General features: G+C 46.2%; 1 protein-coding gene across 8 annotated transcripts; it reads right to left on the minus strand.

The window, feature by feature from the left end:
* Positions 1–337: 337 nt before the first annotated feature.
* On the minus strand, positions 338–27,032 carry P2RX3 (purinergic receptor P2X 3). Of its 8 annotated transcripts, none has more exons than XM_081905102.1 (12): positions 26,728–27,032; positions 17,245–17,380; positions 9,957–10,028; positions 9,259–9,322; positions 8,428–8,521; positions 7,488–7,565; positions 6,140–6,281; positions 4,545–4,681; positions 3,254–3,347; positions 2,030–2,095; positions 1,440–1,517; positions 338–770 (listed from the first exon to the last, which is right to left on the minus strand). In XM_081905102.1, the coding sequence occupies exons 1-12, from the start codon at positions 26,844–26,846 to the stop codon at positions 645–647; spliced, it is 1,206 nt and encodes a 401-aa protein (XP_081761228.1). In that variant the 5' UTR covers positions 26,847–27,032; the 3' UTR covers positions 338–644. The 8 variants fall into 8 exon arrangements, with proteins under 8 accessions (XP_081761228.1, XP_081761232.1, XP_081761229.1 ...); XM_081905106.1 differs by lacking the exon at positions 26,728–27,032 and adding an exon at positions 18,642–18,724; XM_081905103.1 differs by lacking the exon at positions 26,728–27,032 and adding an exon at positions 17,614–17,832.
* Between the last annotated feature and the right edge of the window lie 590 nt (positions 27,033–27,622).

The raw sequence follows: 27,622 nt of genomic DNA on the forward strand, positions 1-27,622 counted from the left end.
GTGGGGAGAGGACTGCTGCACTCAAGTCCTGCATGTGTGCTTCCCACAGGCATCTGTCTGGCTACTGTGAGACTAGGATGCTGGTCTAGTTGGGACTTTAGGTGTTCTTATGTAATGTCACCACCTGGTACAGCTCAGCTCACGAGGTGGAGATTTGATGCTGCTGTCGTGCCACCCCATAGTGAATCTGAGATTCATGGGTTCAGTGTGAAAAGCAGTTTTCCACTGATACATTTTCCAGTTCTACTGGAACTCTTAAGAGTTTTTTTGGATGATCATCCCACACCCACTTTTAATGCACTGGTGTTGGTGACCCAGGAATCTCCTTTTCTTTAAGTAATACTTTTTGTTGTGGCTATTTTCTCAAGGAAGAGGTGAGAGGGGATATGAGTCTCTGACAAGTTAAGACTCACAAGCTTCTCTGGGAGAGGTGGGCCATGATGTGAAACTGAGAAAAAAACAGAGACGGGGAGAGAGAGAATTGGGAAGCACACAATAAACTGAAACCAACCAACCAGTTCCCTCAACCCCAGTGGTGCAATGTGACAGAAGAATCCAAATTGAAGGGCTGTTATGTGGGGCAGCACCCAGGACAGCAGAGCAATGTAGGAAATTTGTTAATGTCCTCTTCACATGTCTGTCTGTTAGAGTCCAATTGAGAAGGTGCCTGAATCAGTTGACTGTTTCTCCTCACAACGACGTCCCAGGGTCTGGTTGTTCTGGTAAATGGGGCTTCCAGAAGTGTCTGGATGCAACACTTTCTCTGACACCTGGGTGCGGAGAGAGACAGAAAGCTGTTACCTTTGTAGAGGAATCATTATTATTCCTATTTATTACCTCTATATCATACTTTTCCTCTAAGGAGCTCAAGGTGGCATACATGGTTCTCTCTACAACAACCCAGAGAGTTTAAGTTAAGACACAGTAACTTGCCTAAAGTTACCTAATGAGCTTCATTGCCAAGTGGGGATTTGATCCTGCGTCTCCTAGGGCCTAGCCCAACACTCTAACCCCTGCCCCACACTAGCTTGCACAATTCTGAATATTTCTTCTCATGCTCTATTTTGCAGACTATGACTTAGCTCCTTGTGACAGGGCAAGAGCAGGGAAGAAGTGAAAAGGCTGCAGTGTTCTAACTGTGCACCAGCACACTCATTTACACTGAGTCATGGTTTGGTTCAGTGTTACGTGTGAACAAGGCTGGGGGTGGAGCTAAAAAGTTGAGTAGAGGGGAGTTTTCCCCATAGCGAGCAGAGTCTACTATAATGGATCTTCAGCTGGTGGGCCAAGATGCACTGCTAGGTCATCATTTGACATAAGATGGGTTACAGCAGCAGCACTGCAACCATAAGAGGCTCCTGGTCTGAAAAGGCTGAGGTCTACTGGCACGGGGGTACTTTTGCTGGCAATAAACTTAACTGTGTACTGTAGAGACCCACCTCTTCAAATTTCTTTGCCTTGTACTGATCTGCTCCCTTCAGGAAGTTGAGGAGAATAATGTCACACAAGACTGTCCCCTGAAGTGAGAAGAGAACGGGTGAGATGGCCTCTCACAGGAGAAGTGGCCGGGCAAAATGGTACAGCAAGAGAAGCAACTCTGGGCATAACTGACTGACTGGTGCATTAATCAACATTTTCAGATTAGAAAAAGCTTCCTGACCAAGAGGAAGCTCCGGAGCTTCCTAAAACCCAGCACTTTCCACTCTCCTCTCCAGTCGGAGAATCCATACGGACATAAAGAGAGGCTGGTGGATCAGGCCAATGACCAATCTAGTCCAATATCCTGTTCTCACAGTGGCCAGCCAAATGCCTGTGGGAAGTTTGGACAAGAGCACTCTGGCTGTCCAGAAGGAAATGTAGCTCTTGGGCTGAAAAAGTGTCCACACTGCGCTAGAGAACCTTGTCCTAATCAGGTGTGTGAAGTTCTGAGAACTAAAACCCATGAATGGTAAAATCCAACCAGTTCTTTGGACTAAACAATGAAAGGAGAGAAGACATGACAAAACTTTGGGCAATCCAAAATGCTTACCACCCCAACAGACGTGAAGGCTGCCACTGTGTTGATGAGGGTTGGGATGATGTTGAATTTCCCAGCCTGAGGGAACACAAGGCAAAGTTAGCATACCAAAAACGGTTCTCCTTGAAGAATCAGAGGATTGGAATAAATGTCAGCGAACTAGGATACCACCAAAATGGCTCCCCCTCCAGTTGTGAAAGGCGTTCTTGGGCTATTCATGAAAGCACCTCTACCTTAGCTTGCAGCTCTCTGTAGAAGGGCCACAGTCGTGGATGCCACTGCCATCTTAATCATTCCAGGCTACCATCTTTGCCATAGCCACTGGTGTCACTTTGATGGTCAAGGATCCACAGTTCCACAATAATAATTCAATATGGAATTATTGATTAATTAACATACTACAGAAGAATGGGTAACTAACAGCATCTGAACACATTTGTGAAAAGATGGGTTTTATTTGTGATGTTTTGAAAGAATAATTTTTGAATGTATGCATATCCTTCAAGATCCTAACGTTGCCACTTCTTATTTACTTTAGAGATTCATTTCTGTTAGCACTGTTTTACTTTATGTTTCATTGATATAGAATTCATTAAAAACGCCCCCCAAAAGCTGCTCTTCTGATTTCAACTAACTTGGGCTGTGATCCTAACCCCACTTAAGGTAAAGGGACCCCTGACCATTAGGTCCAGTCGCCGATGACTCTCAGGTTGCTGCGCTCATCGCACTTTATTGGCTGAGGGAGCCGGCGTACAGCTTCTGGGTTACGTGCCCAGAATGACTAAGCCGCTTCTGGTGAACCAGAGCAGCACACAGAAACGTCATTTACCTTTCCGCCAGAGTGGTACCTATTTATCTACTTGCACTTTGACATGCCTTCAAACTGCTAGTAAATCCCACTCAATTCAATAGTGTTTACTTCTGAATAGACATGGTCAGGACTGCAGCCTCAGTCTGGATCAACCTGATTCCTTTCATTAAAATACTGTAGCTGAAATCCTACAATTGGACGCCTGGAAGTACTTTCCCTTGAATTTCATGAGGCTCATCAGGATAGACATGTATAGGATTGTGCTACAAGTACCCCTTGCAAGACATATTGCCTTTGTAAATGCATAAGGACCTGGGCTTTGAACTCCCTGGGCATTAGTTAAGATTTAACTCTCTCCGACCATTCCCATCAGGCCTCTGCCTAGCCATTGCTTTCTGTTCACGCAGTTGCCCTGTGCCACTCACATTCCCGTATACCAGAACATCAAAGCGAATGCCAAAGGCTTTCATGAGGGTGCGGAACTCTGTGCCGTTCTCTTGCTTGTAGTATTTGGCATATCTGTGGGCGAGAGAAAGGGACACACACAAGTCCATGGGTCTGTTTAGGGCAACAGCAAACACATGATTGCATGTACATACACATCCATGCAAGGTAAACATAATGGTGAGGTGCCATTGGATGGTTGTAACAGTAGAAGAGGAGAGTCGGAAGACTGTGAACCTGCAATAGAATGCTTGCCAGCTAGCAGCTAGAAGGCACTAAGGCTGTTACTTGCAAACTGTGGGTTGTGTCCAACAGAGCCATCCTGTTCACACAAGGACTTCCCTTCCCTCTCCACTTCCCATGTGCTCTAGAAGGTTAAGGGGACAGAATGGGTGGGTGTACAGGGAGAGGGAGGAGAAGTTCTGTTGCACAAGCAAAAGTCTTTGGGGAAATCGGCAACTTCGTTGGATAGAACCCTGAGTGCCTCAACACACCAGTACATAGTTAAAAACTTCCTATCACACCATGAGAAATAAATGAAACAATTAAAGGTGCTGGGACCCCAAAATACACAGGAAGCTGTTTCAAAATGAGCTAGACCAATAATTCGCTAGCTCAATACCTTCTACTCCATTGGTCTGCTGTGGGTGTGTCAGGAAACACTGCTATCTCACAGCCTGATCTAAGATGGGCTGCAACAGTGGCACAACTATCATACAAAATATGTGGTAAAAAGGATAAGAAATGGGTGTCAAATGCAAGTCTGGGTTAAAGGTGGGTCCCAGGTCTCAAAATATTGATGACTGTTAGTCTATTCTGACTGACAGAAGCGCTTCAAATTCTCAAACAGATTTTTCTCTCTTTCACCTATCTGATAATTCACCTAGAAATAGCAAGGGTTGAACCAGGCGGCTTCTGCATGCAAATTGTGCCCTCTGCTACTGAACTGCCATTCTTCCCCTTTGTTCTCTGTGTGTGGCTGGCAGAGTAAGGACACTTGCATTTATGTACAGAGCAGATGTGTCTTATGTGCGAGACGAGTTCTGCAGCTGAAAAGTCATATATAATGAGGGCTGCCTCTGGTGTATCTGCACAGGGGGGAAAGCAGGTGGAAGATGTGTGGGTGGGCGCGAAAGTGCACAGGACAGCATGTTCATAAGCCACAGCAAGGGTGAGAATGTGGGGAGGAATCTTAAATTACAAAGTGATTGCAACAGAGGAAGGGATTCCGAGTATTGGTTTTGATTGAGGACGGAAAAGCTCCGCACTTACCTGAAATTGTATCCATTAGAGACTTTGTTCTTCTCAGAGACACCATCAAGCCGGTTGAATGAATAGCTGGGGACGCAGCGATCCCAAGAATGGTCCAGGTCACACACCCATCCGATCTTGATCCCTATTATCCCACCCTGTGCGAAAAAACACACCCTCAGGCAAAATCTCCCTACAAGCCGAGCAGGGAGTTTCTGGCCACTAAGCAGGGACAAGGAACTTCACAGACACAGAGCCAGTTCTAAAGGCATGTGGCCCAAGATCACGTCATACTAATTAAATTATGCTTTGTGGTCTTTAATTATTTTATTGTGCAATTTAGGGTCACTAAAATACAGTGGTACATCGGGTTCTGAACGTCTTTGTTGACAAACATTTCGGTTTTTGAATGCACCTTGGAAGTCAAACATGCCACACGGCTTCTGTACTGAGTTTTCCATATTGTGTTTTCTGTATTAAGGCTTCTGTATTGAGTTTTTGGTTTTCGAACGTTTCAGAATTCGAATAGTGTTCCGGAACGTATTATGTTTGAAAACCGAGGTACCACTGTATAGTACAAGGATGGGTTTTCCCCACCACCATCTTTTTAATTCATGCTTACACATGGTGTGAGGGGTTCTAATCCTGACTACCGATGGATTGTGAATAAATGGTAGCTAATCTGGATCCATTGGAATGATAGGAATCTGCTTTACACACAGACAGAGACCATCAGTAATGGAACTGAGACAGTTTGTAACTGTAAGTGTGCAGGTTTGCCTGTTATGGTCACACACAGACCCTTGTTGAGGAAAAGTAGCAGATGATTTTATTATGGGAAGCACATAACTTGGGTAGGGTAGAAGTTCCAGTTTTAAGCTAACTAGGCTGGAGAAATAATATGCTTGCTTCTTTTGTTGACCTCTCATCTCAAGGTCCAAAAGAGGAGAGGGAGAGGGAGGCGAAAGTTAGAGAGGATGCAGCTTAAGGATATCAGTCTTAATACCAAAAGATAGAAAAGTCAGCGTAGAGATCAAAGGTACAGAGCTAGAGTAAGCAACCTCCAGATTCCTACACTATCTGTTCAAACTCCCTCTTTCTGTAAGCTGAGTTGCACCCAAGCTTCCAGAAAGTGGTCCATCAAGTTCAATATTGTCTGCACTGAGTGGCAGCAGCTCTCCAGGATTTCAGAGCTCTATTTGGAGGGGCTGAGGAGTAGCATCTCCAAAGTACAGGGGTGTAATCTAATGAACATCACCATAAAGTTATCCACCCTAACCCCATGCCTGTGGTCCCTGCAATCTCTGTTTGCAAATGCTTTCATCTTGGTACCACTGTTGCACCATTTATTTCAATGGTTCTGATGTACATTTATATCCCTGCTCTGATCTCTAAGGAGATCAGAGCTGTACTTTAGAATTTCAGCAGCTTTGCAAGGTAGGACAGACTGTGTATCAGTGAGTTCCCAAGACCACTGAGAAAGCATCACAGCTGAGGGGGAGATTCAGGTCAGAAAACTAGGTTTCCAATGCTCAAAACTGCAAACCTGGCCACTACCCCACAGCAGCCACAGAGCACCCATTCCACTGCTTCATATTGGCAGCAGTAATACTCACTGTGTCAGCCAATTGGGCAAAGTCTTGCCCAGCAAATTTCACTATATCCCCAAGGCGCAGGATGGGGCAGAAGGGTTGCTCCACCGGGTTGAAGCGGCATCTCTTGATATCTTCAGCTGTGAGGTTGGGTAGGAGGTTTCCCCTGGGAAGGAGGCAAAGTAAGTCAGACTAAGATGAGAACTGCTGAGCCCCAAATGAAGAGAGTGAGGAAAGTCAGAGGCAAGGAAAGTCAGGGCTTGGTGGCGCAATGCAACTCGGTCTGAGGAGCCTGCCCTACTGCTCCCTTCACCTGGAAGTAATTGGAGGTGGCACTAGAGCCACAGCCATCACAGGGTGAAAGAGACCGGCCAGAAGAACTGCAACGTTTGCTAGGGGATGTGTGAGGTGCTCTCTGAACCTTCCCAGTCTACTTCTGCAGCGCAACTTGCTTGACAATAAAACAGCGAGCCCTGACTCTCCCCAGGGGCCAAGGGGAATGCAGAGTCAATACGGACTGCTTTGAGGTTTCACCTTACAATCAATAAATGCTAAATATATAAATTTTTTGAAAAAAAATAAAAAAATAACTTGCTTGGAGACATTATGAGGGAGAGAGGTCATTATAGGGGTCTCTCTCTCTCTCTCTCTCTCTCTCTCTCTCTCTCTCTCTCTCTCTCTCTCTTCTTTCTTTCTTTCTTTCTCTCTTTCTCTCTTTCTCCACAGATGCTTGCTGGCACAATTCACATTCTTACTGTTCGCAACCCCCCCCCCAAACCTGAATCTCTAGAGAGGAAAGAATAATATTGGTGTGGAAGAGCCTGCTTTGCTGACATGCAACCTGCACCCACTACACTGCACATTAGCCATGCCCTCCAGGTGTTCCAGACTACAATTCCCATCACCTGGTGGCCACCAGATTTGGGAATCTGCATCAGACTGTGCTTGACAGAGATGACATACTCAACCAAATGCCATCCAGTGGCTATGCCTATGCTGCAGATAGGGAACTGGTGGTGTTGGGATACAGTTCCCATCATTTCTGACTACTGGGCATGCTGACCGAGGCTGATGGGAGCTGGAGTCCAAGAGTATTGGTGGGGGTGGGGGGAGAGCCACACAGTTCCCTGTCCCTGCCCTATGCTGCAGACTGGTTTGATGGCCCAGGAGGCCTGTTGCAGCCCAGCCACCACTTCCCACCCTTTGCATGGAGCCCTCCTGCAACTGCCAGAGAACACAATTCCAGCGGGATGAGGAAAACCTCTGGCCAAGGGAAATTTCCAAAGGGCAGCTTTCAGACCAAGTGTATCGGGAGCCACATTCCTGAATGCCATCCCCACTCAGGTTTATAGGCTGGAGCCCCTTTACTCACTTTTCAAAATTGAACAGGGGGAAACGGATGCTGTTCTTAATGAAGAGGGTGAAGTTTTCTGCTTCTAGCATGACAGGTCTGCAGGGAGAAAAGTAAAGGACATTGATCATTTGGAACAGGGCGGAGTACTGCAGGGCTGGCCCAGCCATTGGGCAAAGTGAGGGGACTGCCTCAAGTGGCAAATGTCTCCTGGCTATTCCTCCTAAGCCCTGCTAGCCATTTCCCTCTGTTGGAGGACAAGGGCTGTCTGTGCTTTCAGTGGGGCATGTCCTGACCTCCTGAAGAAGATTGCTGCCTCAGATGTGGTGGAGGATATGATAACCAGGTGAAATAAGATGAAATAACTCCTTCCATGGAGGTTTTTAAGCAGAGATTGGGTGACCATCTGTCATGGATGCTTGAGCTGAGTTTCCCCGCATTGCAGGGGGTTGGACTAGATGACCCTTCCAAATCTACCATTCTATGATTCAATGATCTTTGATAGTGGCAATATAGTTCCTGCTGAGGTTTCAGGTTTCTGTGTAAGATTATTATTTTTTAAATTGCCGTATATGGGGGATTTCCACATTTTCAATCAGGAACAAGCCTATACTTGTCTGTGAGGCACTAAGACATTTCATGCATCCCCCAGTTGGGGCCTGGTTATGATGCTCAAGTCACCTGAAGCTGGAAGTCTTAAGAAGGCACTGGATCAGTACTGGGACAACTGTCAAAGAACCATCCTGTCCTTCCATGTCAGATTAAAACGAATGGAAAAGCTAAGCCACCACCCACGCAAGGACATTTTTGGCCTCAAGAAATATTTGACTACAGACAAGAGTTGGCGGGTCTGCTGGGCATTATTTGACTAGTCAGTTGACTAGGACGCCAGCTCTGATTGAAGGTTCACAGTGGGGTTAATGTTCCTTCTCTTTGAAACAATCATGGTCCAAGCACTTACACGTTTACATTGTCCACCTCTGCTGGGCACCAACCCTGGATCTGACAGGTCTGGAAAGTGGAATTGTAATTAACACATCGGCCCGTCAGGATCCCTGCAGAAGGAAACACTCCATCAGGAAAATGTCATGGTAAAAAAAGGCAAAGCTCAGCATGTCAGGAAGATCATGCCTTCATTTAAAGACTACTTGAGAATTTGTAGTTCACCTCAAATAGCAAAACTGGATGGAACTCTCCAGCTCATTATAAGGGGTCCATTGCAGTCTCCACGCTCTCCTCAGCCGCCACCCAACCACCCGCCTTTTGATCAAGCACATCCAATCCACTGTGGGGCAATCCATGACTGCCTCAACCTGGCTGAACCCCAGGTCAACCTGAACTGGCCTGATTTGGTTTGGGAGCTGATTCAGCTACAGCCTGCAGACAGTCTTAATCAAAATAATCTCTAAAGCCACATTATTCTTTTTAAACCACCATTTTTCCTGTGCTGGATGCCTGTCTTGTTTCAACACAACTCAAGAACGTATGCTGGGAAAAATAAGTTCCACACATTCCAACTATTTATCCTTCCCGTCATCCCAGAAATTGTTCTAAAAATAAAATTCTGTACAGCGCAATCCAAGTACCAACCAGCCCCTGCTTGGCTCCCCCCCCCTCCCCGGACTGTCACAGCATCATTCATGTGCCCTCAGACCATTGGGTATGAAAAAAAGTAGGTCAATGGTGTATAGGTCATTCTGCCAACAATGAGCCAAAGCCAATACATTTCACAGTGACAATGAAAGGTAAAGACAAGCCTTTGTTCCTTCCTTGTCTGTTGTCCGTTGCTTACCTGCTCCTGTGGCGGTGGGGATGGGCTTCTTGCAGTCTTTGTCCCCCATGCACTTGTACCCCGGCTATTTATGAAACAGGAAAGAGAAGAGATGGGCAGAGAGAATAAACCTCTAATGTTTCTTCCCAGTTAACTTGTCCCCCTGTTCTGAGATGCTCAGACTCCTGAGGGAGCTAAGAATATCTTAGCTCCCGATCCTCACACTGTCTCATTCACAATCAGTCCTTAAATTTCTTTTTTGGAGGGAAGGAGCCCATTAATAAAATCCATGAACTCCACCCCGCCCCTTTCTCTGCCACCAATGTAGCCAATTAGTGTGAGCAGTTCTGAGCTAGACGGTGAAGGCAGCTTTTTATACTCCAAAATGAACAGGCCAGTGCAGAACGTCAGAGCTGCCACCAGCAAGAACACCGGACTGGCTGTGCCCACGTTGCTGCCACTGTGCCCCAGCACATCCACTTCAAGCAACCTACATGGCGTCAGGAGGGCGGCTCTGCAGCTCTGCAGCTCTGCCCCACCACACTGACAGCTTCTGCTGCAAAGCTTCCTCTGCCACCAGGATAGTCTTCTCAAAGGAATAGCTAAGGAGGGGAGCACAAAAGGCTAAGCTCCTTTTTGTCTAGAGCACGGAAGACATGGCAGGAGAAACCACAGCCCCAGGCCACCTCCCTTCACCCTCTCTTGCCTGACCTGCTTACATCAGGGCAGACGCCTTGGAACTGGTTCTTCGTCACAATGAGTTTGGTGATGATCACAAAGACCGATGTTCCCTAGGAGCAGGTGGGAGCAGGGTGGGAAAGGAGGGGAAAGTTCACGTTGTCGCAAGGAAGGGCACAGAGACAGAAGAATGGTGAACAAATGAGTTACTGCGGTCACAGATCAAGAAAATAAAATGCAAAATTAAACCCAAACGACAAGTTGAAGAAGAGTATGCCAAGTGAAGCAATGGGTGGGAAAGAATCAGAGAACACCCAGGCAAGGATCAAAGCACAGACTAAGAGACGGGGACAAGCAAACATTTTTTTATGAGCCTGCCTGTCCACATCGACCAATGTTAGTCAGCTGCAACCAACTCTCAATAAGTTTGCAAAAATTCACCATACCAGACCTGTGACTATTTTTGCAATGGATTAGAATTTTAAAAATAAGACCCTGAGGCAACGAATTGGAAAGGAGATGCAATTGTGCATATATTTTTTTAAAACAACAACACTTTTCTTTTTCTTTTAAAAAAACCCTCCCTCTTCCTCCCTTGAACACTCACTCAAGCTTTTCCACCACTGGGGAGGAAAAGGTTTTGGGGGGTACCCTTCCTTCCCAGGGAGAAAAGTTGCTGGGGAGGATTTTTTTCATCAGAAAGGGTTAACCTTTAATGCTGTATTGTTTTTAACACTTGATTGGAAGCCGCCCAGAGTGGCTGGGGAAGCTCAGCCAGATGAGCAGGGTAATAATAATAATAATAATAATAATAATAATAATAATAATAATAAACATTAACCCCCTCCCTTTTCTCTGGCCGTTCTTCTGCAGCTACTCAGCCATATGCACAGTCACTTTTGCATATAACATTTGAAAGGGAACCTGTGCAGAGAACCTGCATCCTGTACACCAGTGGTTTTCAACCAGTGTGTCGTGGCACCCTGGGGTGCCTTGAATAACGTTCAGGGGTGCCGCAGGCAATACTGGCCTCCATCCCTCTCTTTCCTCCCCTCCCTCCTCTGATGCCCTTTTGCATCTCTGCCTCCCAAAGGCTTGCACAGCCGTTTACTGCACCAGCCCTGGCCACAAGCTCCCCAGGCGAATGGGGCCTCTGGGGCCAGCCAGAGGGTGCTGGTTGCCAGGAGCAAAGGCTGCCTCAGAGTAAGCAAGCAAGAAGGTGAGGGAGCCCAGCCAGCCAGTCCACCAGCCCTTGTTACTGGGAATAGACAAACAAGTACAAATGTAGACTTGCCAAGGACAAAATTAACAATATTTAGAAATCATCTGTATAAACACTGTATTAGGTTAAGTTTAGGATAAGTACAATCTTTTTTTCACAGGTGTATTTTAACAATTGTTAATCTTTTCTCTTGCAATTTTATACTAGGTACAAAAATCCTTTTAATTTTTCAATAAAGAATAACTTTTTTTAAAGCTGTGTAATTTCAATATAACCTAAGGATTTGTATGGCACCCTTGTAAAATGTTCCACACCTAGGGATGCCTAAATACCTAAAGGTGTTCACATGATTAAAAAAACTGAATTCTTGCAGCTGCATTCTTCACACAGGCACTAGGAACTGAGATTGACCCTGGCTCCTCACAATGCATACATAGATGGACAAAGAAAAGTAAGAGAGGCAATGTGGTGTAGTGGTTAGAGTATTGGCATGAAACTGGGGAGAGGCGAGTTCAAATCTCCCCCTCTCCCGCACAGCTTACCTGGAATCCCTGGTTCATAAAATGAAGTAACTAAATTTCCATGTAAAGTGATCCTGAAACAAGGTCCCACCTTGAAACAAACAGCACAGAGCAGCCCTTATGTTCTGGAATGTCAAGTCTGTAAATAAGAAGCTGCAACTCTTAGGAGAAAATGAGTTTCCCTTTTTCAAACATCTGCCTTGGGACTGGGCAGGAAAATAAAAACAGAGCTGGTTTCTGTGCTTGGAATTACTCTGAATTTTCCAATAAGTTAAGAAGGAAAGTTCTCTTCTGCGCCACAACTTTCCCACGTCTGCCAAGGAAAAAGGTTACTCGGAGTTTCCAAAACATTTTATGGCAGTTCCTCTCCCCTGTTGCAGTTTTCGGCAAGCAAAATTGAAACATGTGGCTTAGAACTTGAGCTCCTATGAACAGAGTTCCACTGTTGGGGTTTTCTGCTGAAGGACGGGGGAAAGCATTTTTTGCTGATTCTTCCTCCCCCTTGCAGCTCTCTGAAAAGCCGCTCGGCTCTGGCTGATGCTGGAGTTTGGAGGTGTCCCCTCCATGTCTGAGCCTTCGCTGAACCACACATTCTCTTTACTCCGTTTAGAGTGCACTCCCACTGCTGGTTTGAAAAGCAGGATACACACATTAGCCACAATCCATATTTATCTTGTATCAGTCCTGCCGTCCCTTACTAAATCTTGAGTTTTGATGTATTTTACCCAAACCAGCTTCGATCCAAAATGAGAAAAGAACTGTGTACATGTTACCAGCTTAAAAAGCAGCAAGGTTGTCCTTTTTGTTGGATCGATATTGGATCGAAGTTGGTTTGGGAGGAAACACATCAAAACACACTATGGGGGGGGGGGAGATAGGGTGCAGGAAAGATATGGATTGCGGCTAATGCTGTGTGCACACTGTGTTCTGAACACCAGTGGGAGCACAGTGGATGTTTCCACAGCCAAAAAATGACCTAGCTGCATTTTAATAGTGGTTGCGTACACCATCTCCGTCCTTTATGCCTTTATGAATACAGTGGTACCTTGGTACTCAAATGGTTTAGTTGTCGAACAAATTGGCTCCTGAACGCTGAAAACCCATAAGTGTTGCGATTTGCAAACGTTTTTCGGAAGCCAAACATCCAGTGCGGCTTCCGCTTGAGTGCAGGAAGCTCCTGCAGCCAATTGGAAGCTGCGCCTTGGTTTTCAAACAGTTTTGGGAGTCGAATGGACTCCTGGAACAGATTAAGTTTGAGAACCAAGGTACCACTGTAGCTGTAAAGACATTAGCAGATTATTATGCTTATCTCCAGGACATAAAAGGTTTCATTTGCTGATTAAGATGCTGTTAAAAGGCACAGCAGCAAGCCAGAATGATTTTCTACCCTGTTCAGGTGCCGTCTTTTTTTTTATTTAAAAAAAAAACAAAATTAACTTAATGTATCAAATATACGTGTTACCCATTTTTGTGGGGGGCGGGGTGCAGGAAAACTGAACCGTAAGACAAACAGCAAAGCATACTATAATCCATTAATGATGTTCAAATACAACAACTTGCATGCTGGTGTATTTCACCTTAACCCCCCCATCTTTACCTTGGTGACAGATGCTGGGGGTGTAACATGACACAGTGCTCTAGCTGGCAAGCACTGCCTGTGGCTGGGAGCCGCCATTTAAATCCCCCCCCCCCTAATTCCCCGATAGAAACTGGGCGGGGAGTTGAAATGTTGGCTGCAGCTCTTTCAGAATCAGGAGCACTGGGCCCAGGAGATGGGCGGCCCCTTCACAGCCACCCAACATTCCTGACCCATGACCTGCCATGCAGAACAGGAAATGCCTCCAGATAATTTTCTAAAAATGCTTAAGGATGAAGGAATGCAAACTGCTCAGTCTAGCACATGGGTAGGCAAACTAAGGCCCGGGGGCTGGATCCGGCCCAATCGCCTTCTAAATCCAGCCTGCGTATGGTCCAGGAATCAGCGTGTTTTTACATGAGTAGAATGTGTGCTTTTATTTAAAATGCATCTCTGGGTCATTTGTGGGGCATAGGAATTTGTTCATTTCCCTCCAAAAATATAGTCTGCCCCCCCCCCAAGGTCTGAGGGACAGTGGACCGGCCCCCTGCTGAAAAAGTTTGCTGATCCCTGGTCTAGCACCAAGCAAAGGGGGGGGGGGGAGAGACAGTTGATCCCCACTCCTAATGGAGGAAGGTGTGTGCTAGGCGATTACACATTTGCTGTTTCCCTGAGTGGTAAAGAGCTTCAGGGGCTGCGCTGCCGGGATGAGTTCTCCCTGTGTGCAAAAGCAACTGAGTTCTGGTTTTCTTTGCAATATTTGTCCCCCTCCCACTTCAAATAGGCAAGCAGTCTGGAGGCAAACAGACTACCCACACGTAGGTAGCAGCTGCTGAACACCCCAGTTCCAGTTCCAGCTAACTCCAGCCAACCACAAGAGTCTGACTTTCTCCCCATCCTGCCAGTCTCTGTTTTTGTTGCCTATTTCAATTGCCAGTGCTGTTTCTCATGTACACAACTGCTGAGAACCGTCCCATATTCCAGCCCTGCTGGCAAACTGCCCATTCAGGAGACCATAAAAAGTCATTAAGAAATACGGATGGGTCCTGCTGCATACTTTTAAGGCCATAAAACAGCACAGGACCCATTTGACATGGCAATCCCCCCCCCCCCGTCCCCAAAAAGCTGGGCTTTACAATTTATTTGATGCCAGTTTAAGACTGTGGTATTTACATATATTTGTTGAAAAATACTGGATTGTATTTATGTCAAAATGCTATTGGAAAAAATTGGAAAATAAATTTTACTTTTTAAAAAAAGAATGTGTGGTATTTGCAGGGAGTTGGGTGGGGTGCAACAGGGAATGGGTGTGTGTATCTTTATTATGATGAATTCTGTTTTGATTCTATTGTATTGTTATGAGTTGGCTGGTGGTGGGAGTAGGCTGTATGCTGAAACTCTTCTATCCCCTGTCCAGCAAGTGTAATATAAACTGGGATTAAAATTCCTAGAAGAGTCAGGCTAGCTTCCTGGTGAGGTGATAGCCTAGGTTATGGGGACATTAAGATACCAAAGGAAGTGGATCTGTGCCAGATAACAAACTTGCTGGTAGTTAGAAAGACAAAGGTGAGAGCGAAGAATTGAAGGGTGTGAGCTAGAAGCTGGAAAAATGCTGCATGCTGGGAAGCCAGAAAGTCAGAGTGATGTTTGATTTGTGTGTGAATGCAAGGCTGTGGCTATGGGATAAACAAGGCCCTCTTGGAGTGTTAATGCTGTGAAAACCTCCATCGTAGGCTCAGGTTGTATATATGTGTAATTAAGCCATATATCATAACAACACCACAATCTCCGCTGTCCCTCTTTCCAAAGGAAGCACAAACCTTGGGTAAACCTTGGAACCTCACACCAATTGGATCTTGGGGTGGCACACAACAGTATATTGTTCTTATTCTACACCACCCGAGGATTTGTCTGGACAAAGGGCAGTTTAAAGATTTTAAAATCAAATAAATGAACATGAACGCTCTTTTATTAAGCCCCATGAAAACTCAGTTTGCGGTGACCAAGTCAAACAAATTGACAATCCTACCCTGTAGTCCCCAACTCCCCGGCAGAGGTCCACATTCAGCTGCCTGGGTTCAGTCCACTTCCAAATGCTGGCAGAGACCTCAGGACGCCATATCCTTCACTAAGCCTTACTCTTGGATTCCAAGCCCATCCATCAGTTTCACTGCAACATGCAGCAAAAATCAGAAACAACTGGGACGAAGTTGGTGGCTCCAGAATTCGGAGCAGTTGTTCCTATCATCTTTGGGGGTGGGGAGTGGGACCAGCTGGTGTTCTTACCCGCAATGTTTTCTATTCATGGAACTCTTCTTCTGCATTCTTTGTATTCCTAATGGGCCTGAGCATGTTTTGGGAATTTCCTGCTCAGTTGGGGAACATGGGAGCAACGTTAGAACTCTGTTACAGTTCCAATGGGGTTGGGGGGGAGCGGCATAGAAGGGTTATCTGCGGTCCTGAGAAGTAGTGTGTATATATTTAGAACACAAATTGCTTGTGCTCAGTGACCTGTCTCAGATTTGATGCTGAAGGTACAATGAAATCTGAACGCATATCCATAGAATATTCCGACTCGACTCCAATAAACTTTTATCTACAGTTCTGCTGATGCCAGTTACTTGCTGCCTTAGATCCACAAGAAAGGCTCTTCATTCCTTCATCTGTACTGTATTGCTACCAACAATCTTTCTTTATGGCACCGTTTGCCGTGGCAAGTGAGCAGGCATGAAATCATTAAGACACTTATTTTTCAAGAAGGCATTTAGAAGTGCTTTGAACAAGGTTTGCACTCAGGTGTGATTTCCCAGGGCAGGAAATACTCACAACTGAGCATCTGAAATTGTGCAACCATGTTTGTTCTTTTAAAATACAGACACCATAGGCCCTGATCCTTTCCCATTTACTGTTTGTGTGCAAACACAAATGGCTCATTTGCACCACTAAAATATTATGTATGTATATCTGGTTCATGCCTGCACATTTATCACTTGATGGCTGCAACATCAGGGGGTGATTTGTATGACTGAATGGCAGGGGCAACGCGTCCTGTTTTGCCTCCTGAGATGAAATGGGAATTTGTCGCCATGCTGTCCATAACTGGGAAGCTGAAGGACAGCCACTGGTGGAGAAGCGATGCTAGCACTAGCCAGTGCTAGTGCTACTTCTCCACTAGCGGCATGGCCAGGGGTACCCATGGGGGCACTATCTTTTCAACTTCCACCACCTGAGGCAGCTACTTCAACCAGCCTCATGGGCAGGCTGGCCATGCTGAATGGGTCATTCTAGAACAGTGGTTCCCAACCTTTTTTTGGCCATGCCCCACCTAAGCATCTCCAAAATCCTGATGCCCGTCCCCCTGGTGACATATAATTCTTATTATTCAAAAAGTGAACTCACATTCACGTGGAGAAAGCCTAAAAGGCCATTCACTGTTAATAACTCATTCTTGAATTGCCCCCCCCCTAAAAATCAAATTGCCTCCCTGTGGGGTGTGTGCCCCATGTTGGGCACCATGGTTCTAGAACATTCTTATTACTTCACGAACAATGTTATTCCATGGAATAAGTCAGCATATGCATTCCCTTGCTAGTAATCAGGTATATAGTAATCTTTGTTACAGTAATCTTTGTGCACAGTCATGCACAAACTATACCAGGGAATATTTTTCTGAGAGAGGAGCCACATTACCCCCCCCCCCCCAAGTTATTGCTGAAGCCATACTCAGCTGCTGAAGGGTTTGCTGCTGCTTTATTGGGTCTGTGCTACGGGTTATTGTATCGTTTGTATTGCTTTTTCTGATTTTATATGCTCTGACTTTATGCTCTCAAGTAACTTAGAGACTCCTTACATAGCAAGCGACTATTAAATTGAAATGATTACGACAAAAATAAAAATGATCGATTTATCCAGATATCAACAAACCAAACGGCCTACCCATCTTTCAGCCGCAGGAGAGCGCCATACCCTTTCAACCCAACTCCCTCCCTGAGAACTTCGTGAAGGCTTACCTGTGGAGGCGTAACATAATCAGCCGTGTCCATGACTTGGTTACTGTACTTGCCAAAGCCTTTCACCTTGGTCACCACAGAGGACTCAATGGAGGTGTCTCTTATTTGGTAGGCCTTCTCGTGCAAGAACACCCACCTGCAGAACAGGGGTGGGGGGTGGGGAAATAAACCAGTTAGCAAGTCCTCTAGGACCCTAATGACAAGACACAGAAAATAATGGTGGACTAATTTACATGAGCAAAAACCACCCTGATCTTTTACTGCAGGGTTAGCTAACTTAGTGTGCTCCCACTGTTGTTGGGCTCCAGCTGCCATCAGGATGGCCGAAGGTCAGAGATCTTGGGAGCTGGAGTCCAGCACACTGCTTACCCCTGTTTTGGTGTCCTAAGCATTAGCATTGTTAACGGAATAGCTCCCTATGACTACTAGATCTTGAGGCCAAGTAGCTTCTCCTTGTGCTTCTGCATAGCCCTGTAGTAGCGAGGTCACAACTTCCACATTCTCTCAGCTGTTGCCAGCCAGTTATCTCATTTTGGGGTCTCCAGCTCCCTCCCTGTGGGCGTAATCCATTTCTATTGCAGTCAGTACAGATGTTATGAATTTGTTTGGCATTTCAAAAGCCTCTTCTGGTTGCCTTGTTATGAGAATTGGGGGGTTGGGGGCTTTCTTCAGAGAAGGAGTGATGAGGTGATCTGCTGGAGCGCAAGGGTAATTGACAGCTTCTGCTTGCTCTGGCAAGCAAAGGAAGTGATGATGTGAGGCTTTCAGGTCCTTTTAAAATGAAGTTTGTACCATAAACATACTATTTTCCAGTTCAGACGTTGTCCTATCTATACCATTAGCCCCCTGCCCCATAATAGCAGATCCCTCCCAGTTATTGCTTCAAAAAAAAATGCTGTTTCCCACAACAGGCCTCCCTGCTAGGCAATAAATGACGATAAGCCCCGTAGGAGGGCGTTTAAAAGAATGTTTTTGTCCAAACCAAATTGTAAGGCAATTTTTACTTCGCATCTCATTTTTTGTTGGGTGCTGCCCTCTAGCGCTCAGATTTATATTGATTTATCATAGCGATAGATAGAAACGCCATCCATGTATGCAGCTGATGGCTCTGACAACGGTGACTTTACCAAGAAGGAGGCCAGGAAGCATATCAGCACTGGCCAAATGGAAAAATGTCACCTGAACACATTTACTCAGCAGCACATACCACTGATTTCAATTAAGCCTGCTCCCCAATAAGAGCATGTGCTTAAGAATGCAATCTGTAATGCAGTTTGTCTAATTTGGATTCCAGTGAATCACAGATTGTAAAGGGCCTTTCTATCATCAGTCTGATTTCCGGCATACAGCAGGGTGCATATATTATCCCTCCAGTAATTCTTAGATAGTGTCTGTACCTTTTATGGGATATCAGACATCTAGCGCTGAATCAAGCACATCCACTGGCAAACCGTTCCAATTGCCAATTATCTTCCCGGCTAAATGTTTGCAGCTAATTTCCAGTCTGAGGGATTCAGTCTCCCTGCTGGATCCCTCTTTGGTTGCCTAGAGATTAAAAAATGGCCTCTACTATGAGACATCACTTCCTTGTTCATCCCTTCCCTTGCTCAAGAAGACCATGTGAGCCAGCACAGCTGATGCCATCCCATCCATACCAGAATGACAGCCTTTGAACATCACAAAGGAGAACAAAAACAACCCTCATGAAGTATCAGATGCCAACATTCAAGGTTGGAAGCCACTAATGGATCAAATTAAATTAGATATTTCCCCCCTTCCATACCCACTTAGAACTTGGTAAAATGCTAACAACATTAAGCACACGGTCATTTTGAAATGAAGCAGTTAAATGGTCCATTTATTTCCCTCTGTTTGATCAACTCAGAAGAAGTAGAAGGGTTTATCCTATCTTACATCACTCCTTTCCTACTGCCTTTGCCAAAGACTGGAGTTTTGCTGTTGTAGGCAACATACGCACAGGATCCACTCCCCTCCTCTTGCGGAAGAGCTTTTATTGAAGGGATGTCACATTTCCCTAGCACTCAGACCACCCCAGTTTTGTCACTGGGGAAAATGCCCTGGCCCTCCAGCAAGGATGCTGATATTTGCAAGTGCTGTGTGGAATGGACTTTGCCAGCATGAGGCTCAGAAATGGTGACAACAACTTCTCTGCTGGGTCAACGCCATTTTATATTGACTACTTGGTAGTTACAAACTAGGGATGCTAAGAACAACCCCAGCACATCACTCCAGTGCGGCAGCAGGCAAGAGAGAGTCAGACACTAGATGGGTTATACCAGCCTGGCCCCCATCCAAAGTTCTGGGCTACAACTACCATCAGCCTATGCTTGCTAGAGCTCATGGGAGTTGTAGTCCAAAACATTGGGGGGGGCAGATTGGTAAAAGCTGGGTATATACCATCACCCTGCAATAATAATCTTTCATTTTAGGAAGACCATGTACTTTCCCTCACCCTGGCATCTGAACCATACCACACCCATCCAGCGAATGAAGCCAATGTCTATCCCTTCTATGGCAATGCATCCTGTCTCCATTAGGTGGTGATGGGATATCCTCCTACTGCTGTAGGATGATGGCTAACATGAGCATAGTGCTTTCAAGTGCGTGCGTACCTAAACTCTCTGTTTGGAGGTGGTGGTCTCCTGATTCATGCCACGGTGCATCTGCAGCAGCACAACCAACCAGACGCCTTCATCTGCCTCAGCTGCAACAAAACATGTCTCTCCCACATTGTTCTCCACAGCCACAGCAGGAGTTGCAACCTTCCAGCAGTTACCCCCAAAGGCACACTCCTCCATTGTCTCCCGAGACCGATGGGTGCCAACAAGGTGCGGAATGAGGGCTAACAAGAGCATATTGCTTTCAAGTGTTTACCTACTTATACTCTCCATTCGGGGGGTCTCCTGATTTAAATATTTAGCGGGGGGGATGATTTGATCCCCTTTCCTCGGGATGGGATTGATCTGTTTGCATAGGGAAAAGTTCAGTAGCTGGATCTGAGAAGTCCCCCTCCCCAAATACTTACCCAGCCCCCCTTTTCTTTTTTCTTGCCCTAATTTAGAACATAAGCATGGAGTTTCCCCCACAATCGAGAGTTATAAACCTGCCTCTTAGTAAAATGGAAGTTCCTGAAGGTTCCTCAGAAGCTAATGGAATCCATGACCACGAACATATTTCATGCTTTGTGGTACAATCAATGTCATGCCAATTCCTAGACTCCATGCGCCAGCTTTGAGCAGCAGGTCCATTACGCAGACTACAAATGCTTCGCTAGGCTGTGAGCCAAATGAAACCCTGCGAAGGGGGGGTTAGCAGTACCTGCATCGTGTGACACAAGAGCCTTTTCAATCCACGTTTACTATGTAAGAACATAAGACGGTAAGAAGAGACACCCTTCTGGGTCAGGTCAAAGGTACATCTTGTTCTGCATCCTGTTTTCTCAGTGACCAACCAGATGCCCATGGGAAGCCCCACAAAGCAGGACCGGAATGAAAACAGCACTCTCCCCACTTGTAATTCTCCCCACTTGGTATTCAGAGAAATGCTGTCTCCGATGGTGGAGGAAGTGCACAGCCAACAACACGGCTGCTACGCACGGACAGCCTTATCCTCCATGAATATGTCGAATCCTCTTTTAAAGGCCTTCCATGCTAAGTGAGTAAAGAATTGCTGTGACATGCAGCATCCCCAATCTACATGTGTTAACTTGAGAGCCTGCATAGACCCTGCAACTAATTGTGGTTTGTACGGGAGTATCATGTATCCTTTCGATCTGTGCAGAATCTAATAAGGCATCACAGCCAGCGAAAGGCTGAAGTGCGGGAGCGCCTCGTGATGGCTCACACAGCAATACCTGCAGGAAGTTCACAACCAAGCCCTCAAGTGGAGTCCAAAAATGTAGGCACACACAAACTCAGCAGAAGAATGTTTAATCCAATAGGTCCAGTGCTATTTTTCTAGAAAAAGAGGTGCTGGAACTCACAATGAACTCCTCCCTTGTTCTCTTATAATGGCGATGGCACTCACCTGACAGGTGCCGGAACTGAGTTCTGGTGAGTTCCAGTCACTGCTTTTTTTCTTTAAAAATGTTTGTGGATACTCTCATTTTCCTACTCATATTGAAATACTGCCCCTCAATGAGGTCAAAATTAGATTCACAAAATGTTTAGGGGTATGCATCCCCCCCGAAAAATAATCACTGGTTCCAGCTGGAAAAACACACCCTGAATAGATCATCAACCAGCTGTCAGATGCCTGGCAAAAGAGATATGCTTTAACCAGGGGTGAAAGAAAAGAAATGCAAACATTATATTTCCCTCATTCTCTGATTTCTGTTATTCTGCCACAAGCAAACTGGAAAACCTCACTGTCATCTCAGTCACTTGCCAAAATAAGGAGAGTCTGTCAATTACTCTGGCACCTGATAGCCCTCACACTACTCAGAATAAATATCATGGAACTGTGCTCCCCTGAGTTCCCCTTCCACTGCGCTGCTGATCCTAGGGGCTGATGAAGAACTACACATAGCCAGATGTGCACATACTCCTTCCACAGAGGTAAGATATATAACCTACTGGTTAGAGTGTTGGAATAGGACCTGGAAGACCAGGGTTCAAATCCCTACACAGTCAGGAAGTTCACTGAGTGACCTTAGGCCAGTTTTCTTGCATATTCAGTGGGATACGTGGATTGTAGAGGGTTCTTAATTCTAAGACCCTTGGGTATAATGTTATTGGTATGAGCTTTCGTGTGCATGCACACTTCCTCAGATACTTCAGATTCTTCAGGTATCTGAAGACGTGTGCATGCACACGAAAGCTCATACCAATAACAAACTTAGTTGGTCTCTAAGGTGCTACTGGAAGGAATTTTTTTATTTTGTTTTGACTACGGCAGACCAACACGGCTCTCTACCTGTAACTATGTTTTGACGGTTTTCACTCCCTAGTAAATGTGCTTAGGACTGCAGCCTTAATCATAGGGAACTAATGCTGGATTAGAGCCTGTGCATTTATTGCACTGCTAAATAATTGTCTCAAGAAGAACAATGTTCTTTAGTCTGTTAGACCCCTGGGAGTGGAGAGGGAAGACAGGATTTACAGCCGAGTTTCCCCCAGCAATGCAGTAGCGGATAAGAAATTGTGTTTCCCCCGGAAGAGGGGAGTATGTATAAGGGAGAGAGAAAGTAATGGGCAAGGCCCAAGCGGCTATCCATGCTAATGGAACTCTGGTTAACAACATCAGGCTTGGGGTGGGGAACAATTCTGTCCAAGCACTCAAGCTGAGATGGCAGGGGGGGGGGGCTTGGCCTCCACCTATTTCCTGCCACGAGCCCCTCCGTTCATATTCCTCTGGAAGGATGCCCAGGAAACAAGTCTGTGCCTCATCAAGCAAATGAACTCCCACCAATCTTCTGTGCAATTGAGCGCTTGCAGGATATCTATTTTCAGGTGGGATTCAATCATACACCAGCAAATTCAGGTTGTGCAATTAAAGTGGATTTGGTGTCCTGCATGACAAATCCACTCCCACTTTTTGAGATAAGGAAAGTGACCGAGAAAATGCTCTGGATGGTATGCTTGATGCAATGGTCGTCTTAAGGTCCTGATAAACAAATCAAAGTGAATACCCAATGAACAGACATCACCTAATCTTCCTACAAACAATTCAGGTTCAAGGCTCATCTGGAAGTGTCCACTGCTGCAACTCCCATACTGTATATTACTACCACCTCTGCATATAACCAGGACACTTGCTAATATAGCTGCCCTCTCTCACCACCCCTTTCACAACCCAGAATAGAGTGCGTAATTATTATTTCATATTGTACTTTTATAGCCTCTTCCCAACACTGTTTATACAGGGATAGTCCCACTTATCTCCATGGGACTTCCTGGAAATTAGACCAGTGTTTCCCAACCGGTGTTCCGCGGCACACTACTGTGCCGTCAGACATTGGCTGGTGTGCCGTGGGAGGGAGGCGGGCGAGTCGGGCGGTGAGAGGCGGCGGCGGCGAGGATCCGCGTCGAGCCGGGGGCGGCTCCGCGGTGGTGGTGCCGAGCGGCGGGGCAGCGCGTGCAAAAGGGAGGAGCGCGAGACAGCGGAGGAGGAGGAGGCCGGCATGTCCGGGCAGCAGCAGCAACAACAGCAGCAGCAACTCCCGGCGACGGCTCCTCAAGCCCCGCCGCCGCCCCCTCCTCCGCCCGCTATCGCCGCCACCACCACAACAGCCGCCGCCGCCTCAGTTGCCGCCGTCCCTCAGTCCCTCGCTCTGCTGCCTCCTCCCACCCCCAAAGCTTGGAGGTTCCCCGGCAAGGGGGAGGGAAAAAACTTTCACTTTCGTGCGTCCCTCCCGGCGTGACGCTGCGCGCTGACGTCACGGGGCAGGGCTTTAATGGTGGTGTGCCGTGAGATTTTTTTTCAGTAAACAGGTGTGCCGTTGCCCAAAAAAGTTTGGGAAACACTGAATTAGACAACACTAATCTGCTTTGCAGACTTTGTAGAGTTTATCCTCACAAGCAACCCATCATTCCATTTATCAGATCAGGGACTGAGGTCTGCAGTCAGGGACCTATGTGGGGCCAGACTAGAAATCTTGAACCCCAAAGCTCCAAATTCAAGGCCCTCCGTTTCACTGCTTGACTCACAGCAGCAGTGTTTTGTTTTTGTTTTTAGCTGAATCCTGCCCCTCTTACCTGCAAATATGTATTTAAAAAAAACGTACTGCTTGTTTGTAACGAAACTAAGGGGTTTACAAGATATGTTCATTCTCTGTAAAAAATAGTTAAGAACAAGTAGTTTAAAACATTAAAAAAAAAACACAATTAGAATCGGGACTAAGCTAAAAAGAAATTAAAGCATATTGACATCTACCTGTTTGGATTAGCTTGCTTACATAAAAAATACAGTGAAGGTGCCTGCCTGATGTGAATTGGCGGGAAGCTCCAAAGTATAGGTGCTGCCTTTTCACAACAATACAGTATCAGTTTCAAAAGTGCTTATTCTGTTACAGCATACACAGGCACACATCTCACATCAGTCCCCACCCCTTACTGGGGGAAACTGGGGATTTATCGTCTTCCCCTCATTCCGCCGGCTTTCCCGTTCTACTCATTCCAGAAAGCTCTCTGTTAACTAGAAGAAACCATCTCCTAACAATTATCTCCCATAAAGAGACCTTCACGGGCCATTAGGAGACATTAACATTCTTTCGCATGTAAGGCAAAACCATATCATGGACCTATTTAATTGTAATCAATAAGAGTAAGCCCAGGGCGCTAGGATACCCAGCAGTGATTCCCCCACCCCCACCCCCTCTACATCTCTCTGTGTGCAGCAAAAGCTGTTTCCATATTACTTCTTTTTTTTGCCACCAGATGGCCTTCACAGTCGCTGTTCCCTAGGTAGCTGCTGGCTTCCATAATTTCCAACTACTCATAACCTCTACCCCTATATAGTAGTTGCCTCCTGCACAGTGGCGTAGCGGGCAAGGCAAGTAATTTACACCCCCTAACCCATGGATTTGCGCCCCCTAACCCACAGATGTTGCGCCCAGTGCGGCCGGCCCCCCCTGCACCCCCCACGCTACGCCACTGCTCCTGCAGCTATGATCTCCAAGTGCACAATCTCTCTCTCTCTCACACACCCACCCACCCACCCTTCCTGCTGAAGTAGTTCAAAGTTGGTCAGCCTGCTCACAATCCACTAATGTACCTTCTTATAGAGTTACCACCCCATGCAGTCATCCCCCAAAAGGCTTCCCCACCTTTATCCCCCCCCATATATATTTTTCTCCCAGAAACAACTTTAAGATGTCGGTGAGACTACTCCGGTATAAACAGTCTCAGGAAAAACAGAACACAGAACCCATCCCAAAGCAGTTAAGTGAACTGTTAATCGCCTCCTTCCCAAACCATCCCAGCTCCCCTGAGAACTGTGGGAAGCTGCCTTCTACCAGGCCAGACCTTTTGGCTATCAAGCCCAGCACTGCCCACTCTGACAGCCAGTGGCTCTCCAGCGTCTCAAGCTGAGCTCTTTCACATCACCTGCTCCCTAATCCTTTTCCCTGAAGATGTGGAGAGATGGAGCAGGGGGCTTTGTGGAGTCAAATCATGTGCTGTCTGCCACTAACCTATGAATCCCGTCCTTGCTTCAGTTATTCTTACAGATCTCCCACATTCAGCACACTGATAGATTTACTTTTCCAGGAACAACACGCAGCTCCCCCATCTCTGTCTGTTCAAACGTGCACGTGTCCCTCTTCTTTGCTGACATTCAACACCCAACCCATAAAAGCCACGAGTAGAATGAATTCAAATAACTACCAGGAGCCTCTTGCCATCTAGTAAAGCAAATTTTATCATGGCATGTGGTAAAGTCAGCCTCTCCGTGGGGCTGGATGCTCTGGCTCGGGTGGCAAGTTTGCAAATGGCACAGCATAATGCAAAGAGTTATCAGAATCCTTCTTTTGCTGGAAGAAATGACTATACAGTATGTGTGAACAAGCTTGCCTACATAATCACACGTCCAAACAAAGTCTCTGAAGGGACAACATGAATTCAGCTACTTGGTCTCAGGTAAACACATGGCACAATAGGCAAATAATTGTGAAGCACTTCTTCAGTTAAACAGCAACAGCAGTAGCTCCTTTTTGTCTATGATTTCCTTGGGGCCATCAAAGGGCAGAAGCCCATGAATTTGTACAACATCCCCTTAGGATGATGAAACAGGGTCTTCACAAATAAAATTTGCTGTGGCCCTGAATCCAAGTCTCTTGGCTCTCCAAACAGCTCCTCAACTCTAGAATTGTGAGAGATGGTAATCATTTTCTATCCGCTACCCAAACCCCACAAGCCAGAGACAACACTGTCCACAGCCTTGTGGGACCACATAAGCCTTCCTGCCACCTGCAACTGCAGGTTCCTTTTCCAGAGCTGACAGGCATGCCTATGTGAGTTATTATTTCCTTAGAGATCTTTGCAAGTTTGGAGAATCCAAGTGAAAATCTCTATGTATTTCAAGTCTTCCTTACAGGAACAAGTTACATTTAGAACCATTCACTTGGCACAGTGCTATTTTTCTAGAAAAAGAAAGACCAGAACTCACCATGAACACCTTCCTTGTTTTCTCTTACAGTGGCAATGGTACCCACCTGAGAGGTGCTGGAACTGAGTTTCGGTGATTTCTGACTGAAAAAAAGCCCTGACTTAGCAGCCTTATCTACCTGGTTTCTCACACCCATCAAAAATAAGGCAAGATTTTTAAGGTAGCCAAGCTGTTCCCGGTTACTTCCCCAACACTTTCCTTGTTCTACTGTCCTCTACCAATACCTTTGTGTAAAAAGTTGTCACCTCTTGAGCGATGATGATTTGTGGGGTGTAAGCCCTTACCTTGTTTCTCCCACAGCCGCCCTCCCTCCCCCAAGTGAGAATATATTTCCCCCATTCACATGCCATCCCTCACCCAATGAAGTAGGAAATGATCAGCAACTGGACGGCCCGGTTGATCACGCCGATGGTCCAACTTTTTACCACCACCGATTTGGTGGTTTCATAGGTGAAGAAGTTTGCCACACAGTTCATGCCGAAGGAAAGCCTGGGCGCCGAGGAGCAAATCCAAGATGTTCTGCAGACCGGACTGGAATGTCAAGGGTGTTGTGATGGGTCTATGAGTGGTAGACACAGAGGTGTAATCTGTGCAGGGAGAACATTCAGAAGCTTTTTGAAAGGAAGAAGTTCTGCTTGCTCCCTCCTGCTGTTGTCTCCTGCTACTCTGGGCATGCTTGAGACGCTGGGACCCCTTTTTATAAGATCTCTTTCCCTACCCCCACCCCTACCCAACACCCGGTGATGCAGTCAGAGAAAGGTGGGGCTTTCCAGCTCATCAATTACAAATTGGATTCTAGCGAGTGCCTAGATGGAAGAGATCTGAGCATTAAATAATGAATCTGCAATTGCTGCATTTCCTCTGAGTGGTGTTCCAGCTCTACAGATAGTGCCCCTGCTGTGTCAGACCTTCGCAACATCAGTCAAAGGGGAAGGAAGGAGAGGGGGAGGGGAAAGCTGAATAATATTCCCCTCCGGAGACGACATTGGAAAATGGGAAATCATTCTGACAAGATGCTGCCTGCATTGAAAACAGTGGGATCCTAGTCCCAAATCCGTGACAGCGTGAGCAACAGCAAAAAGAAGTTCCTGATTATTCTTTTGGGCTATCTGTCTCAGGACGCACAATTCAAGTTCACTTACCAAAGCTCAGTAGCCGAATAAAAGAATCATATCAGGCTGGGTCCAGTTTACGGCATTTGTTTTGTGGGACAGTAGGGACAGTAGGAGAATTTGCCTGAGACAGTGTGAAG

The sequence above is a fragment of the Podarcis melisellensis genome (assembly GCF_964234715.1).
Source record: "Podarcis melisellensis genome assembly, chromosome: 1".
In the NCBI taxonomy this organism is placed as follows: domain Eukaryota; kingdom Metazoa; phylum Chordata; class Lepidosauria; order Squamata; family Lacertidae; genus Podarcis; species Podarcis melisellensis.